The following is an 18,917-nucleotide window of genomic DNA, read 5'->3' as shown; positions in this document are numbered from 1 at the left end:
TTAAGTGCATTGGAGAGAAACACATTCGTATTAATTAAAGGAATATTCCACATTATATCGCAAATGCAGGTAAGTTAATTAATTAATACTAAAAAGAATATTTTTAGTTGCGAGAATCGATATTAATTAAATTTGATACGCTAATAATAATTTCCAGCTATCTGTGATTGTTCTGTTTTTTGCCTTAATATTGGAATTCGTAGAATTTAATGAAACTTATAAAATTATAAGACCATATAAATTTTATAATCGCCATTCATGGCATCCACCATCCGTTTGGCGTCCATTTCCAAAACCCCGAAGACACTACCATTCCAAAACAATACGACCGCCTAAATATCATTCTCATGAACCAGATTACCATAAGTAAAATCATTATATTTATTTAAGAAAATTGTATCTTTATTTTATCTTTATTAATTTAATTTTAATTTTATTAATTTTACCTTTATTAATTTAATTTAATTTAATTTTATCTTTATTAATTTGATAATATTTTTTGTTAATTGTGCTTATTTTTATTATTATATAGATATGTACCGCATTCTGAGGATTCAGTAGATACATTTAACAATGACAAACCTTATGTCATAATCATACAATTTCCGCAAAAAAAGGAAAAGAAGGAACATCAGTCTCATCAGCGTCAACATATTATAGATTCTCCACGAGATACTGATTATATTGAGGACGATGATGATGACGATGATGAATTGAAACTATATGAGATTGATGATAAAGGAGTACAAGTAAAAATAAATCACTGATTGTCGTTGCTTGCTTCGTAACAAATAATGAGATTTTATAAGCTAATTCTAACGAAATAATGAATTAAGTTTTCAGTTTTATGTCTTTTTATTTGTTTGCTATATTTTATATGTTAATCTTTTTGCATATTTAAAGGATACTGCTAATTTAAGATATATGCTTATTTAAATATATAATTTATGTTACTCTGAAAATATTCTTTTTATTTCTAAATATGTATTATAGAATATGTATGTAGAATATTAATTCTTGAAATCATATTTCATTTTTATTTGTAATTTCTGAATTATATTATATTGTGAATTATAATAATAGCGAGAAAAATCATAAGTTAAAACGAGGATAAGTTGGCTCATTTTTAATATTACACCTCACATTTTTCAATGTATTTTTATTTCTAACATAATAGTCAACGAACATATTGTAATCATAAATAATAATAATGTACAATATCGTGATGTTGATGTGTCGCTGCTGCAGTCTCTATCTCACGCAATTTGTTTTGCTTTCGTTTATTCTTTCTTGAACGTCGACAAAGATCACTCAAACAAATCCATTCGTACTTTAGGCTCGTGTCTACGTCGGAAAATAGATCAGTCTTGTACAACTAAATTTTCTCAAAATTCAAATTAATCCTAAAATCAACCCGACAAATATATCGCGACAATATTAATTAATTCAGAGAGGAAATATTGCAAATATTATTCAAACTAACAAACTTACAATACCAGTCAGCAACTCAGTCTTTTCAAAATTTCGATTATTATAAATATATAAAGTTATTATATTTCGATTTATTATATATATATTTATACGTCCAGTTGTTACAAAAGCAACTACATAACGATGGAATATTACAATGATATCTCGTCTGATTTGACGAAAATAATTTCTACTTGAACAACGGCGATCCTTTCCGACGTGCGCCTCTTAGAGCATACTCTGCACACATTCCTTCGTAACGTTACAATACTCTACAGCCATTTTTGCATTTTTTAACATTTACACTCGACTCTACACAGCCGTTTTAATTAATTTTATTTCCTTTACGTGTTTTGTTTAATCGTTTGTGCGTCTTTATTGATCTTCTACAGCCTCGCTCTCACACGCGGCGATTATATAAACATAGAAACATACAAACACACATGTTTTTTTTCTTCTACGTTATGCACGACGTATATTTTTTCCCGTTTAATCTGCGTGAATAATTAAACTTTGTTTTATAATTTGTATCTCGCCATCAACTACTTTTTTCGAAGCACTTTATTGCAGGCTTTTTTTTAACGAAGCACTTATTGTTTTACTCTTGGGTTATTCGACATGTTTTTCCATTTCACTTTTCCAGTTTTTTTTTCTGTTTATTTATTTAACGCGTTTTATATTTGATTAAGGAAGTGCAAATGGAATTTCTTTCCGTTCGCCGAATAAAATCTGCTGCGTGTTTTCTCAGTATATCACATTTATCGTGAATGCGCATTTTATGCACTAATTTTATACAACGATTCCAATTTGTGCTATTCAGATGTCTTTCGTTAATATAATATAATTTTTTTTTAAAGAGCACATATGTAATAATGTAAAGATATATAAAAATTCGACAATTTACGGACAGGAAACGTTTGTATAAAAAAATTAAAGGCTTCACGGAAGCATCGAAAACAGAAATCCGCCGAAAACGTATAAAACAAATAAAAATTTATGTAAAATTAAAAATCTTGTAAATGCAGGATTACCCTAAACCGAAAATCGTCGCACCGGTTTTTAACGGAGGACACCTGAATTCACGCAAGCGTTAAGATTGATCATGCGTGTGTGATTACCGCGGCAGCTAATTAACGCACGTGTCTCTTTTTGTATGTGTATATAATCAGCGTTTCTCTGAAAGACTTAATAATTATATCCGTTGTAATCACAGTCGATGTAAAGGTGTGTGTACATAGAGACGATGCTCATCGATACATTATATTCTATATTTAGTCTTTCGTTTTACGATTTTCATCGTTTATTCTATCTCTCTCCACGTTAATTCACGAACGATTCACGTCACCTTTCGGTCCATCTCAAAATTCCGACGAACGTCCCGATCTCGTAGGGACATCGGAATTGTCTTCACGACCATCATCGCGGTTTCGATTTCACACGTGCATGCGTGTCTATGTAAGGCGTGGCACTTGCAGGATATGAAAATCAATGGCACACCTCAAAACTGCACCCGCAACAACTTCGTTTTCTTCCACGTTTTTTTTCTCTCTTGCAATTACGCGGTACCAAGAAGGCTTCCATGATATCTTAAAGCATACTCGTATCGTGATCGTCGCATTCTCCCTTCCCATTCGAGGAGATAGGCCATTCGTTGACCGGAAGTTCAAAGAGTGAGTTTTGCGATGTGTTTTAGGGTGACAATGAGACCACGACGGGGCTAGGTAGAGCGCTGCGGCGACAGTGAAAGCAGAGGCACGCTGGCAGGACCTTCCCCGTCAAGTGAGCGTCATACCGGTGTCTCGAAGGTCACCTGGAGGAGAGCATCATTATTTTACAAATTCATGAAACGCATAAAATTATTTGTTCGAAGTGGAGACAAATAATAATAAAAGATATTTTTTATTTTGTTATACGCAATATATTATTGGAAACGATATCATCAATCATATCTTAATGCATGCATATCTAGATGCCTGCTTATGAAGCTATCGAAATGGATCGATATGATTGTTATCTCTAAATCGGTCAAAGTCTTAATAAACACAAATATATGAAATGCCCACAACTAAACGCATAAGACAATATAATTACAGTGTTAGAATTATATAAACAATAACTACGTTGCATTTAAGTACACTAGAGAATTCATGCACATTTGCTGGGTATATTTGCTTGAAGGATGAGTCTACAAATATCTCTCTTGATATATCCAGGTGTACATAGCATATAAAGTACACTTAGAATGACAATCAGGACTACTATAACTCTCTCGTAATAGCGTAGTATACATATAGTTTGATTGTTTAGAAGGAAAGCGTTAATGATGGTGCGCGCAATAAGGTTCTCTTTCAACAATATCATATATTATTATACGTGACATTCCGTTTGTACATATCAAAAGAAGGATGATTAGATTTAAATAAAAATTAAATAAAATATTTTTTGAGATATTTTACACTTTTTGTTAATTTTAGAAAACATAAAAAGGCGTTTAATTAAATATCTCTAATAAGATATCGATTAAATGATGAATATGATAAAATATTAAATGTGTTAATTTATTTCGAATTTGCGTGTGCCTTTATCTACATCTAAAAATAGTTGCTACATCTTTTGTGCCATGGAAAAGGCACTTAAGCCACTATCTTCATAATAGGGTTAACGTAATAAAGTCCAAGAATGACATCGACCCACCTCTCTAGTCCCTTTTTTCGATCGTTTCCTCTCGAGCTTCGGTGTCTGAGGTAGCAGGGTGTAATCGCCGCTAGCACCCCCGCTTCGTTGCCGCGCCACAGGGGGGTGAGACAGGGCGGGTGCTCGCGGAGGTGGCGAAAATTGGATACCCTGCGGCAGTAACGAGTAGCCGAGATTTTGGCTCTGAATAAACGGCGAAGTCGGCGGAAAGTGGTTGGCAACCACCGGCGTCCAATATTGATGCGAATTCCGAGCTGGGGAATATCCTGAAGAGGGAGGGCATAAAGATTGCGACCATCTCTTGATACAATTCTTTGTCTTAGCCTTTAAAAATCCAACGTCGGGATATGCCAATCGAAATGACTGATTATGTAAATCGAATTAGTAAAGATTATAGATTATAGGGAAATAATATGCAAAATTGTATGAGACAAATGTGAAATGACGTGAACATATATCGGAATCTTTGTGAAAGACTAAAATTCAAGATCTACAGACAGATGATATAGATGAAATAGAATAAGGAAAATGTCATTTAGTAGCAAGGAAAAGGTTACGAGAGACTCACTATCATTACGCGGGTTGCTGTACCGCCTCTGCGCCTTCCAGGTCGTCGATCGAATCTTTCCGGCGGTTTCCGTGTTAACGGCGTCGACGCTGACGCTTCTCGAGACTCCCCTGTAAGGATTCGTCGTGGCGTTCTCACTGGCGGTCGCGACACCAGCGAGCTGCTCGTTAAGGGCGTACAACTTGGACGTAATGTCCTTACCGATGAGGGTGTTGAGAACGACCTTGAGCAGCGGCCTGTGCCGGAGCACCCTGAGCAACTTCATTCTCGTCCAACAGATGTAAGTGCTAGGCTCCTCGGCTCGTATTGTCACCTGGAAGACATCGGCGTCGTTTTCGTGCATGGCCTCCCATTCGGGTGAGTCGACGAATTGATAAGCTCTGATATAATGCAAGTGTGTTCCATCGCAAGTTACCTTCAGTCTGGAATCGAAAGCGCGAGATTTAATATAATATCGAAACTGTACGTGACTTTTCTACGCTCGACAAAAAAATGTTGAATAAGATCTTTTTTTCCAATTGATAATAATGGATGAATGCAACTAATAAAAAGATTAACTAAAGGATATAAAAGGATTTTACAAGTTCCTTTCTTTTTTCGATATTAATTTTACTTCATAAAAATCATAGAAATAATATAAAAAGGTATTAGCGTTTTTATTAATCTAGCTTCAATTAGTCTTTTATTAGGAACAATTTTCTTTCGCGGAAAATAACATCTTTATTCGGAAGGAATTAGCTTTTAATTAAAAAGAAGAATCACTCACTTTCCACGTAAAAGAATGGACAGCCTTTTATCTGCCGGCGTAATTCCTTCCGTTGCGTACGTCTGATCGGAATCCAGCTTAAGTATTCTCGCCTCTTTCGCCAACTCCTGGAAGTGTTTCTTGCTGACTTTGTAGGGCTTGAAGAGCTTAAGATAGAGCTCGGCTAATTCGGGACTGAGAGCCGGGGGCAGGAATCGACAGGCGAGTATCAATGAGTGAATACCATTCAGCAGACCGAGGGCCAAGCACCACAACATAGCGTCCAAGGCGCATATAGTGATTCCGGCCCAGAGAGCCGCCAACATAAAGCCCGCCGTGAGAAACGTGCGAAGAGCTAAGACGGAAGCTTTAAACGAGCGCGGCACCAGAAACGCAGCCGCAAAAAATAAATTCGCTGCCTGAAATTAATGTATAATCAATAACAAATTTTTAAATTTTTCAAAAAAACAAGAAAAAGTTTTTAAAAAGAAAAATAAAAGATATTGATAGTCCAATATTACATAAAATCTTTAAAAGAAATTAAATTTGACTGTTCGACTTTAATTAAACTTTATTATTTAATGAATTATTAATATTAAATTTAATTTTAATGTCTTCGAAAGCGAATTGTCACCTGGAAGAGCTTGTGCTGAGCAGCCTCCCATTCGTCACAGTAACCACCCGGTATTAATACTGTCGCATTCAGCCTCTCAGTGACATTGTTGACCTCGGTGGACGTATTATTCAAGACGTCTTGAAGCCACGTGTAGTTAAGATCATCCAGCGAATAGCCGCCTAGACTGGGCAGACCGCTATAGTTGAGGGTATAACCCTCACTCGAATAGGTCGCCGCCGACGTCGATGAGTTGGTAAACGGCGTCGTCGTCGAGGACGAGAGGAGGCTGCCGCCGGTCGTCGCGGGTGAATCAGTCGTATTCGCCATTTTTTGTCGAGGGCGCGTGACACGTGCCATCACCATCGACCTCTGCAATACCAGGAGCATTAATCCCTTTTAGATATCGATTTTTGAAAATCTATACCTGTAAATTCTCATTATATATATGTATATTTAATTATATATTTAATTATTTTCATAATTTTAAAAAGATATTCAATGTTATTGTGCAAAAATTTTATAGAGAATATAGTTATAAAATCATTATTATAAAAAAGAAAACGATTCTTGATAATAAGAAAGTGAAATACTGTAGATTTTTTCAAGAAGATAACTTTAATATCATGACCTTTATATATCTCTTCGAGATAACTAAAATCTTGATTGCCAAATGAATATTAGCGACTAATTAAGCTATCATATTTTGAGTCAGAGAAGTTTTTTTATATGAACAATTTTTCGATATCCGTTAGTCGCTTAAGCTGACCTTTCATATCTGAGCGCTTTCATATCTGTATATATTCTTGCCCTTAATTTATCGAAAATATAGTTAAGCACTGACTGTCAGATTTACAGTGGAAGCCACAAACAACTGTGCGATTAACGTGGAATATTGATTCGGCTCTTCGTGATTCGGGATGCAATATCTGAGCTTTATTATCTTCGAGGTCGCGCCGAAGGGCTGCGTGACTTTAGCCTTTCGTTTCGCCGCCGGCTCAAAGATTTCGCGGGATATTTTCTGACCAAACGGCGAAAATCTCAAAATAGCATGCAGTTAAGGATCGATTACGTCATTGCCCAGAGAAGTCGATCTTATCTGTTTTTAAGCTGAATTGTGCCCCGAAATTGCGCGAATGACTTCCAAACCGCGAAACCGAACAAAACCTCTTGGCACGTACTGGCTTTTAGATCACTCCATTTTCCAAGATATATCTGCATAACTTTTATACTATAAAACAAGATTTTAGATTTTATACGCAAATTCCTTTTTATATAAAATCTACTTTTTGCTATCGTTTTGATCCAAGAATTTCACGTGATTTCTTACCATATAAGCTAAAACTAGCAAATTCTGTTTCTCAGATTGAAGATAATAAATGCATGCAATTCTTATTCAAAATTAAAAATATAAAAATATGCATATCTAACGATAACAAAAATACCTATCTTTATATGAAAGTAAAGAGAAAAAGAAAAAAATATATATACATATATATATTTATATATTTTATATATATAAAATATATGTTAAAATTACATAGATTAAAATAATTTTAAATAAATGCCCTTCATTTATTCCGTAAAGAAAAGCAATTCATATCATTGATTCAGAATCGATTGCGATTCAACGAAAATATCGTCGGTTATTTTGATTATCTAAAAAAAAATAAAATTACACAAAAGAAATGTCAGTTATCTTTTTGCGAGACACTGTTATTGATGCGAGCTACGCAACCAGCTAGAAATGGCCAAAAATGCCATTAGAGTCCTTTCCGCTGACACAGTATGCGCCAATAAGCGTGAATCCGCTCTCGGAATGATTCAATATTATTATTCGATTTTCGATATTTCCGTCCGAGGTAGGCCGATGCCACGCTTTCATCTAACGGAACTACGTTCCATTGAACGGAAATTCGTTAGGACATTCTTTCCGGCCTGATTCAACTACCGTACAATAGGTGTAAACTGGCACCCAAGATCGTAGGAGGCATGAATATTCATGGATAACTAAAATCACAGGGTTTCGATCGTATTTTTTTACAGTTGAATATTTTTTACACATTTAACTGCAAAAAAACAGAGAGCAATTGCGTATATATCTAGAATCTATATCCAAAAGAGATCACTATATTTACTCAAATATTCTGGACTATAAATAAGAATTTCATCTATTTCTTGTGCAACATTTTTGTGTCATATTATAAAATAATGCATACAAATATAAATATCCTTTTTTTGTGAAATATTTTTCTCAAAAGAGTTATAAATTGACGACCGAGATTCTTCAAATAGTCAGTGTAGAACCTATATTTAAAATAGCTATTATATAGGTCATATTATATTGCGAATTCTGGAGATAATTACATCTAGGGCAAACCATTATTACTGTTAAAGCTTGATTTATCTTTGTGATACAGTCTAGTTTTCCCTAAACGTATTAACTTAATTTCGTGTTCGTGCGATCTCTGAAGAGTTAACGTCTGTTTGCTACAAGGGTAGCTCATCCGTTTCGTTATGCAAATCCTAATTTGCGGCTTAGACCGCACCGCGATACAAGTTTGAACATATCTTGATATCTTTTCGCTTAAATCTCGTTGTGACGTGAATCGTTCTTCGCAAACGGAAACGGGAAGTAGCCAGAGATAGTCGGCTTTACAGGCGAGATTTCAACTATAGATTTCATCAAAATTGCTGTATCTGAAGATTAGGTTGCTTTGCCGTGTGAATTCCAATTATCCTAATACATTCCATAAACATTAAATAGAATATTCTAATCATTTTATATAATCTTTTTCTATTTAAAATTTTAATATGAATAATTGTGAAGGCAAAAATTATATTTATTTTAGAATATTATGTAGAGAGTATAAAAATTGATTTCTATATATAAATCTTACAATTATAAGTTTAAAAAATTGAATTTTTATTCTTTATTCATCTATTTTTCATAAGATAATCTAAAATTTATCTACTATCTGTGTGGCGTTACTTCTATTGTATTCCAGTTTGCGTTGATCGATTGATTTACTGATGACATTACAGAAGCAATTCGCACGAAACGAATGAATTAGCCGAAGATGCCTCTTACAGACAGACGAAAAGTTTCAAGGTCATCGTGCCGCTGTATCGACTTAGCTCGTATGCTAATTAAGGACGAAGGTGGAGGAGAGGCTTTCGTGACTGGCCGTGCTCACTATCGCCCCAGAAGACTTATTCGCGGGTTCTATGTGGGCTCGGCTGGGTCAGGGTAAATCACATGACATTATAACAGGGTGTGGTGATTTACACTAGGCTCTAAATGCCGCCCTGCAATGTGTACAGTTTGCATATTTACGAAGTATCGAATTTTTGCTCGACCGATGTCACGGATTTAAAAAAATTGATTTTTCTTGCAAGAAATTTTGAAAAAAAGTTTTGTAAAGGATCGATGGTAAAGAGAAATACAGAATACGTAATTATAGAGTCACGCGATTCAAACATGTTTATACGTATATTGTACTTAGCGCACGATATGCGCTAAGTATCTTATTTATCTCGACTACTTTGAATTATTGCATGTTACATTTTTTTGCTTTAAATTTAATTTGTGTTTAAAAATTAATTATTAAATTAAATTAAATTAAATTATTAAATTAAAAATTAATGATTTTATTTGAAAAAAATAAATCACCTATACAAAATTTTGACGAAAGGTCAATGAAGTAGAAGAACAATAGCATTTCAAAAGATCGAATAATATATACATTATATATTGATTTAAACGCTTATTTTCTTTTTGAGTGCATTTCTATGCAAATTACGTTAATTGAGTTGATTCGAGCGAACAAATTAACATCGATGATATATCGGGAGAAAATGAAGAAACCGATATGCTCTCTTTTATTGCTTGTGCCGTGAGTCCGTATGTAAATTAGGTCTCCTGAAAATATGAAAATAATCTTGTCGACGGGCAAGATACGGCTTGCGTGACGACAAGCTTCCTTGAGATTTTACTTCCGTTTGCCACTTTGTTCCGACCTCGAAGATGTCGGCTTGTGGTATAGAAAACATTGATTTCGTTTCCACTAATTGCAGGATATTTTTAGAAAATCGAGAATATTTAAATCCGGAAAAATCATAGATATTTAAATTGCACATACTGTAAATATAAACACATGCGTGCATAAAAAAATACATTTCTCTTTATAATATATACATGCATTATAAAAGAAAATCTTAATGCACAAACGGTCGCTTAGGAACTAATTTTATTATTCTATTATCTGATATAAAGTTAATCAAAAGGATTAAAGTAGGTAATAAAAATGTAAATGAGAAAAATGACTGAAATTCAGCAGCGATAACGTTACGTGACTATTCTGAAATCACCCTGGAATTGCCAAGCGAACACATTCTGTCACTCCCCGATTCGTTTTACGATGGGCTGCGGTGGCTTGTCGGACAGCTTTCGAATTAGATTAAAGCCGCATATTGAGGGTCTGATGCCAACCCTTTACTCTTCTATCCCACGAATTTCACTAAAATGGTAACCGACAAGTCATAGAAGACAGAAACTGCGGCACTTGATCGGTCAATCCAATTTATGCTGATGGAATTACTTATTTCTTATGCTCTCCATGAAAATGGTTCACCCGTTCCAGATCATCACCAGGATCCTTCGTGAGTTATTGAATTCGCAATTTCTTTCTCTTTACATGAATATTATATTTATTTTATCTGTGACTTTATCATTTTAAATTTCAAGAAACCGCGCTAATAATTATGCTTAAGAATAATTAAATTGGACGAACAATTAAAGATTAATTAAAATTATATAGAAATGGTCATTAATTATTATATTCTATCATCTTAATTTTTTAATTGAAATTAAATAGACATATAAAGTATTAAATTATTATTCCTTCGACAAAGTTTATTGCAAATTAATGATCGAAGTAAATTGATCCATCTAGTAGATTTGAGATTTTACAATGAAAAATAGTGATATAAAAATTTAAAAATAACAATGTTTGCAAAAAATGCATGTCAATTTTTGCAAAAATGCCTTTTGCCAAGTCATGAAGATCTTCGCCAGAATATATTGGATTTGCGTTTGGACTTGGGCCGGAAACACTTGTTGCCCCGTCAAGCTTATCGTGTGCGAGTCCATCGCACATAAATTGTTTCGTGCGATTTTCTCGAGCTCCGCGTCTGGAATTCGCGATTACTTCATAAGTAAATCGAAGTCATGTGTAGCAGCATTATTCTTTTCTCGTCTTTTGCATACCGCTATTAATTGTCAACTAAACTATTTTTACACTCTAAACTATTTTTTTCAAATGCAAGATTATCGATGTTTTATCCGTATTACAAATTAATTGCATTAACTGCTTGATGTTGAACAACTCGCCTTTTATCGCAAGTCCTCTTCTACTTAAGCGAGTAGTGAAGGACTTAACTACTCGGACGGATAACCCAGTAAAACCCAATTGCCACAGTTAAGCACAGTAAAATTCTGCTCGATTCTTACGAAGCACGATACTACTTATCATATAAAGTGGCAATTTTAACCCGAAGACGGAGGAGAAAGAATGTATACAGGGTGATGCAAAGAAACCTTCGTGAATTTACGAAATGTGATATCGAAGAGATTTCAAATAATGAATCAATAATACGACATCAAAGAAAAGAGAATTAATTTCTCAAATTACGAAGACTGACAATTTTGTGTAAAATACTCCGACGAGACAGTCTTTTGCCGTAGTAAACAGCCAACAGCTGAAAGCAACTATAACGAGGCGCGTGGGGTTGGCGCGAGCGCTGTGCGAAGAGAGAGAGGGCTATCGACCCTTTCGACGGTGACGGAGGAACCACGCGGTCTACTACGTGCAACTCTCCTTCTTAAAGGCCGCTACACACTGCGAACACACGTGTCGGCAAATCGACTGTATAATCCCCAGTTTTATCGAGACGTGATCCGAATTCAAATTCCAGCGCAAGGCGCGTATCTTGTAGGTTTTTTCTTGTTTGTCCAGAATAAAAAAAAATTAATGCACGGCTTACGTGCAGTCGCGGGCTTCAGCGTATGAATGTTGCGTCATATCGTGATATTCAAAGGCACATCGCATACGTATACATAAAATGAACAATTTTATAAAATGCTGAATTATTCAAAAGGCATCATTATACTAATAATAATTTATAATTAAATCTGAATACGTGGAAAACGAGTTGAATTATAAATTACAACTATTTCGTTCAATATTAGATTATAAATTTATGTATACTTATATTATTATTATGAAAATCAAATTATACATTTGATATATTCACAATTAAGTCAGTTTGCAGATTCAAAATTAAAAGCATTCTCTTTTGATAAAATATTACTTTGGATAAAATATTACGTCTTGGCTTTCCTTGAATATTTGAAAGATTATGTTTCAATTTCACCGAATTGTTACAAATTACGAAGTTAGCGGCCCGTTACTTGCAAGTCTCGTCACCTCTTTGCACGAACGTAAAGCAACAGGTAAATGCTCTAACGTCGCATGTCACAATTAATTCTTTTTTTTTGCGTCGAGACAACGCGAACACGACCACGATTAGAGAGATTATCACGTAAGAGATAGAGATCTTAATGGCTAAAAAGTGTTTAATTTCTCTCGTAATGTGACTTTTTTTCGCGAAAAGACGTAATCTTCCATTATTTGCAGCTTACATCTAGTATTCTTATTGCATGTCGTACTATCTCTTAATCGAACGACTCAATTGTTACTATGCTATGTGTGATTCATTTAACTTATATACTAATATCTTTTATATTCTTACCTTATGGTGGATAAGCGATATGTCTTTTGAAGTGTAGGATGATACACCTCAGTCTACTGTGAGTATGTGACGACAGCAGCGAGCACGAAGACGCTGGGCTTCCTCTGTCCTCGTCGAAATCCGCGACGCGAACGAGCATCATTGCGCACGACACCATCGCAACCAATTACTTTTTGACCTCGGTAAGCTTGCCACGCAAGGAAAGGTCTCACCACAAATAGAGTCACAATAATAATCGTGAGTTTGCTGTAATTTGTTTTAACGAAACGTTTCTTTGCTTTCTTCGCGGCCTTATTGTAGATGCCTGAAACATTACACGATTTGTTGGAATCAACGAGAATCCTTCATTGAACTATTCATTAAAAAGATAAGCAAGCGTCTCATAATCTTGTCTCTCTGATATTACAAAGTTCAGATGAGTTAACGTCAGTTAATAGAGTTTTCATGATTAACTCGTGCGAAGTGATTATAAGCGCCAACTACTTTGTCATTAATCTGAATTAGAATTTAATTGATAAACTGTGAAGAGAAGTACCTTTTTCCAATTAATTTTTTAATTTTTTAATCTTTCACAACATCCATAAATGAATAGACATAAGAAATCCTTTTTTAAATTAATTTAAATTTAAATTTCTTAAACACTCGTCTAAAATAAATCGTCATTAGAGTTTTATTCTCGGTTAATTTAAACTAAACTTTTTGAGAAGACTAAAAGTTCTGCTGAATATTAATTAAAACGAGTTTGACGGAATACCAGTTTTACAATTAATTTCATTTAAAATTGATACAATTTAAACAGCTATTAATTTAAAATAATTTCGAATTATAACTTTGTCAAATGGGAGGAAAAATGTTTTAGCATGAAACCATCACTTTTATATAATCATCAAACCGTTATTTTATCATAAAACCATTACTTTTATATAATCGTCACATTATTCTCATCGTTATTACAAAGCAATTTACTACATATAGACAGCAAGACGAATAGATATTTCATCCATCATTAACAACTGCTTATCAAATATCATCGTTTTATTCATAATTCAAATATCATTGTTTTATTCATAATTCAATTACTGATTAACCTTTACTGATTGCGATATGGTATCAATTCAAACAACTATCATTTTTCGTAATTTTCGTGAAATAAACGCGGATCATTTCTTTCAGCGTTTCGTAAATTAAAACATCATGTATTCTTGCATTAGCTGTAGATCGATTGGAATCAATTTTCATAAACTTGTCTATACAAAAATTAAAATAGTCAAATTAAAAGATATTTCTTTTCTGTCACAATATTTAAGAGCCAACAACCATATACACATATATACGCACACGCACACGCGCGCACACATACACGCACATACATATACATGCACACATATACACACTTAAAAGCATCACTTTGGATCAATATATATATATAGTAATCAGATATTATTCATTTCTCATTCTTTCTAGAACTTTTTTGAAGCTTTTTGAGAAGATATTCTTACCACTATATCGAGATCGGAGCAACTTGCACAAATAAGAAGTACAAACGCCGATTCACGCTACAGTCTCTCACGAGTCAACAACCGTGCGTCCGAGATGCGTGTTCTCATCATATTATTAATCAATAACATTCATACATCATGCTTATCAATTCTTTCGTTCGCGATTCTCCATCAACCTCCAACGCGATCATACGCCACCAGAAATGAGATCATCATCAACACTCTCTCCTCTGGTAGCTTCGTTGGAAGCTGCTCGACATTCTCTCTTTTTCTCTCCTTCCTCTTTCTCTTTCTTTCTCTTTCTCTTTCTCTTTCTTTCTCCAGCATCCCTTGTTCTCAACGCACCAGATGTTCCGTCCGCTCGTCAGCAAGGGCACAACGACAGCATCATTAATCTGGAAAACGGATCGTATCCTCCGCTAGAACACTGTTTACACGACAGGACTGGCGCCATGGTCACTGCCGCCAGGAGCGATGGAAAACGATCCTCGATGGCGATGTGTCCTTCGTCCTGCCGATGGTGATGGTGGCGATGACATTCTCCTGCTCTTCGTATGGAATCCTTGTCCGGCAAGGACACGACGTCATCGGAGGGAGAACGAGGCATACAGGACGGCGACCACTCGTACGCTCATCTCCGCGCGAAATCTTCGCTCGTTGATGTATGCGCGGAGTACGCCAGCCTTGCTCTCTCGTTGGTCACCCCCTAAGCAGAGCTTTTCTCACCCCTTCTTCGCTGCCCCTTCTTCAATTTGCCCACCTGCCCGCTTTCGATCCCCTCGCGCTCGCTCGATCGCTCAAGCGCGCGTCCCTCTCGCTCTTAGCCACCCTGATCCAAGGGCGCGAAACTGTGCACTCCGGGGGGTTGCGTTCCATGCGATGATGCGCCTCTGGAGGCCCTCGCGACACTAAATCACCCTTGGAACTAGCGCCACGCCCTCCGCGTAGGTGGCACCACCGCTTGTTAACCCTCTTTCCTCAAAGCAATTGCTGTGGATTTCATTCAAGAGTCCTTCAATTGGTTTTCTTCTGCTTACTATCTGTTAAGGGATTTCTTTCTTTCTATTCCTTTTTCTCTTTCTTTTCCCTTCTTATAGATTTCTTCGATTTTTCTATATACACTTCCTTTTCTATTTGAACTTGGCTCTTTTTATCAATATGCATAAAAAATATAAATTTATTAAAAAAAAATAAAAGAAAATATTTCCTAAAAAATTTGATAATTAGACTACAGTTATAATTAGAACAATGGAAAAACAGACATACAATTAATAATAACAAACATATACAATGTTTATAAACATTTATAAAAAGATATTTAATTTTTATACTCTTCTCCAAATTTTTTTTGAATGTATCCAGGAGCTCATAAAGGATAAAAGGATAAAATAAAAATTATTGATAGAATGTTGAGATTAACGAACCGCTTTTTGTTGCATATTATATTTTTATTTATTTAATTATAAATATGTTGCTTTAAAATTTGAGTAAATATGTTATATGTATTTTTCTTATATTTTTCGTAAAAATCTTTTTAGTAAGAAATTCTAGATTCTCTCTTATGTGATCCTTCGATTGATCTTAATATTTACAAAAATTTTATAGGCGTATTTGTGTGCATTTATTTATATAAATATTAGATTTACTTAACTCGTTTTAGCTTTTTCCGAAAATTGATTAAAATATTTTCGTAAGCATCGTTTTTTTTCTCGGACTAGAGTTTCTATTCTCCGAATTCGTTATTAAGTTTGATATTTATAAATATGTACAAAGCTAAATTTATATTACATTATATTTATATTACTTTTCGAAAGGTGCTTTCGTTGCAAATGTCGTTGCTGAACAACAAATCTACAGAATATATCGTACAGTGTTGTGTCTAGTGAGGATATATTCTTTGATGAATTTTGTTGCTGTTGATGAATTTATTATTAAAAATTCAAGAAATGTCTAATTATGAAATTAATATTAAAATATTAAAAAACTCTAAAATTAAACCGTCTCAACGGTTTTATTAAAGTCCAACAGTGTCAACGCTTTGGACGGAAATAAAAACTGATGCTTTTATTTACCGCCATTTTGTTTATCGTCAGTCGTCGTATGATCCCCAACAATCAGCACTTTTGTAATCAAAAAGCTGTATATCGTGCTCGGCGTCCTCAGCATCGCCGAGCAAACTCTCGTAATTCGAGTAGGAAGCGTAATGCTATTCCTCGTCGACAATTTCACAACTGTGATACTTGCTGGAGGAGTCCAACCAGCTCTCCACACCACTGGAGGCCAGGTCATCGCAGGACGGCAACTCCGGAAGAGGTTCCATGTTCGACGCACCCTTCTTCGTTAGATTATTCACCGTGCGTTCTTTAGATTTTATGCTAACTATAAAATGCAATCAATTAATATTAATACAAATAATATTTTTAAAACATAATTTTTGTTATAATTAGTGCGCACACACAGAATTTTTAAAAGAATAATTTGGATTATTTAATTTGATCTATTGTCTTAGATAACAAATATACCATTGTTAGGCATCGGTTTAGTTTCTTTCTTGCGGATCAATGCCTGTCTGTAAGCTCGAGGACTCCTATACTCGGTACTGATGCCTAAACCAGCGCTAATCGTAGGAAGACGAATGTCCAGGTGTGATCCTTTGTCTGTAACTATCTAAGATATCGATAAAATATCAATCAAAACTTCAATAAAAAATTTAATAAGAAATAGTTCATATATATATATATATATATATATATATATATATATTTTTTTTTTTTTATTTATATTAATTAAGAGAATATATAATTTCATAAATATTTATAAAAATATAATTTCAAAAAAATAAAAAAGCTAAAGAAAGAAAAACCATATTCTACAGTAAAAATTCAAACATAAAATATATCATTACAATTTATTTTTTGTAAGTCTAAAAGTTTATGATTTTATTCTATTATCAAATACCTTATTATTCATTGCATATAATTTCGTTGCTATATCTCTTGCTACCAACGTGGTTAAGACGGTTGCAAGATAAGTTTCCTTTACGAGGAGGTATTCCAAGGCTGATCTTTGCCAATACAGATACCTGCAGGAACTCGCCGCTATGATAGATACCTAAAGAATTTAATTTTATTTCGGATTTTTACTAATTAGATAGGAAATAAATAAAGTCGTACCTTAAATTTATCATCGACAGAGGCTCGAGAACTTTCAAATTCCGGTGAATCTAGGAATTCGCAAGGCAATATGGGATGCAGAAAATTGGTATCGCTCAAAACATTAACTTTACCCGTGAGAAGCAAACCTAATCTATCTGTTCTCGTTAGATTTTGCATCGCGTACGCCTCGCCGGCATGAAGAGACATTATCGTTGCAAATTCTGGCGATACTAATCGTTTGAATTGCAGTCGTGAAACCTGTATTAAGAAAAAAGGAATTGATTCCAAAACGCTTTAAAAAAATGTATCATATTTACGAATTTACAACATTATTGTAAAAAATTTACCTTGAAAGGGTAAAAAAGCGTATGATAAACTTCTTCCAATTCGGGATCAAATTTGATTGGTCTCATTTGATAAACGATGTAGACTAATTGACCGATATTGAGCAATAAAAAGCTAAAGTTCCAGGAGAAAATATCTGGTGCACATATCACATGCCAAGCCCACCCTGATAGCAGCATAAAACCTGAAAGAAATATTGTAAAATTACAAAAAAATTTCATAATTACAAGTTAAAATTAGAATTACATGCGCCTAGTAGAATAAATAAAAATAGCAATAAAAAAATGTTCAAATTATTTCGCGATCTTTTTAATGCAATATATTATTTTAGAATACATTTTTTCGAAATTACTTTACATACCTTTTTTACATTATTAATTACTTACCTAAGATTAACACTGAATGCATGAACAAAATCCCCTTTTTAGAGGACGGCGCCGAATATGATAACGCGAAGCAGAAGTTCGCCAATTGGAACAAAACGTGTTGCGGCTGTTGCCACAAGCAAAGAGCAGTGTTTCCTTGAAAAGAATGAAAAAGAACTGATAGATTGATTTATTGCTTTTCATATAAACTTTCTATTCACGTAAACGCGGCAATATTCCTGCGGGCGACAACTTTTCATTCATACGGTGGACGTCTCTTATTATTGCGCTTTCGTCTTTAACAAGGAAAAAAGATGAGAAAAAGTAATTTGTTTTTTTTCTCGTAATTTCACGAATAAATAATTGTGATATTTCGTGCGAATACGAGAGATAATAAATCTTGCTCCAAAAAAAATATAAGGGTCATTCTCTCAAACTCACCGAGAGCAGTGATGTTGTACGATGGCAAAGGATCATGCCCCAAGCCAGGACTCATTTTTTCTCAGAACGAAAATACACTATTACGTATTAACAAGAATATCGGAATCGGCTGTACATGTTCACTGATATTTCTCGGATAAGAACTCAGTGTGTTTTCACCCCTCGCACACGCGGACGCTGAAGGATATTCTTCAGGGCGCATGTGCTAA

General features: G+C 34.5%; 3 protein-coding genes across 3 annotated transcripts; 1 reads left to right on the top strand and 2 right to left on the bottom strand.

The window, feature by feature from the left end:
- Window positions 1-767, top strand: LOC112639148. The gene is made up of 3 exons (XM_025412196.1): window positions 1-69; window positions 158-366; window positions 533-767. Exons 1-3 carry the CDS (start codon window positions 64-66, stop codon window positions 765-767), a joined length of 450 nt encoding a protein of 149 aa, XP_025267981.1. The 5' UTR covers window positions 1-63.
- Window positions 768-1,561: 794 nt separating this feature from the next.
- Window positions 1,562-15,477, bottom strand: LOC105251783 (blood vessel epicardial substance). The gene is made up of 7 exons (XM_011258812.3): window positions 14,748-15,477; window positions 12,904-13,207; window positions 6,112-6,462; window positions 5,499-5,896; window positions 4,733-5,154; window positions 4,165-4,430; window positions 1,562-3,280 (listed from the first exon to the last, which is right to left on the bottom strand). Exons 3-7 carry the CDS (start codon window positions 6,454-6,456, stop codon window positions 3,257-3,259), a joined length of 1,455 nt encoding a protein of 484 aa, XP_011257114.1. The 5' UTR covers window positions 6,457-6,462; window positions 12,904-13,207; window positions 14,748-15,477; the 3' UTR covers window positions 1,562-3,256.
- Window positions 15,478-15,938: 461 nt separating this feature from the next.
- Window positions 15,939-18,878, bottom strand: LOC105251799 (popeye domain-containing protein 3). Its single transcript, XM_011258824.3, has 7 exons — window positions 18,709-18,878; window positions 18,289-18,423; window positions 17,905-18,086; window positions 17,576-17,815; window positions 17,361-17,513; window positions 16,925-17,069; window positions 15,939-16,781 (listed from the first exon to the last, which is right to left on the bottom strand). The coding sequence occupies exons 1-7, from the start codon at window positions 18,761-18,763 to the stop codon at window positions 16,609-16,611; spliced, it is 1,083 nt and encodes a 360-aa protein (XP_011257126.1). The 5' UTR covers window positions 18,764-18,878; the 3' UTR covers window positions 15,939-16,608.
- Window positions 18,879-18,917: the final 39 nt, after the last annotated feature.

Source organism: Camponotus floridanus, unplaced genomic scaffold, assembly GCF_003227725.1.
Source record: "Camponotus floridanus strain SB8 unplaced genomic scaffold, Cflo_v7.5 scaffold49, whole genome shotgun sequence".
Taxonomy (NCBI): Eukaryota; Metazoa; Arthropoda; class Insecta; order Hymenoptera; family Formicidae; genus Camponotus; species Camponotus floridanus.
Note: the sequence above shows the minus strand (reverse complement) of the source record. Positions and strands in the feature narration are given on the sequence as shown.

Coding starts and splice junctions, on each gene's coding strand:
- LOC105251799 (XM_011258824.3), bottom strand. CDS start 18,763: ATGAGTCCTGGCTTGGGGCATGATCCTTTGCCATCGTACAACATCACT. Junction 18,087..18,288: donor GCATTCAGTGTTAATCTTAG/GTAAGTAATTAA, acceptor TATTTCTTTCAG/GTTTTATGCTGCTATCAGGG. Junction 17,514..17,575: donor CTGTCGATGATAAATTTAAG/GTACGACTTTAT, acceptor TAAATTCTTTAG/GTATCTATCATAGCGGCGAG.
- LOC105251783 (XM_011258812.3), bottom strand. CDS start 6,456: ATGGTGATGGCACGTGTCACGCGCCCTCGACAAAAAATGGCGAATACG. Junction 5,155..5,498: donor TCCATTCTTTTACGTGGAAA/GTGAGTGATTCT, acceptor TTTCGATTCCAG/ACTGAAGGTAACTTGCGATG. Junction 4,431..4,732: donor CAGCAACCCGCGTAATGATA/GTGAGTCTCTCG, acceptor CTCCCTCTTCAG/GATATTCCCCAGCTCGGAAT.
- LOC112639148 (XM_025412196.1), top strand. Junction 367..532: donor CATGAACCAGATTACCATAA/GTAAAATCATTA, acceptor ATTATTATATAG/ATATGTACCGCATTCTGAGG.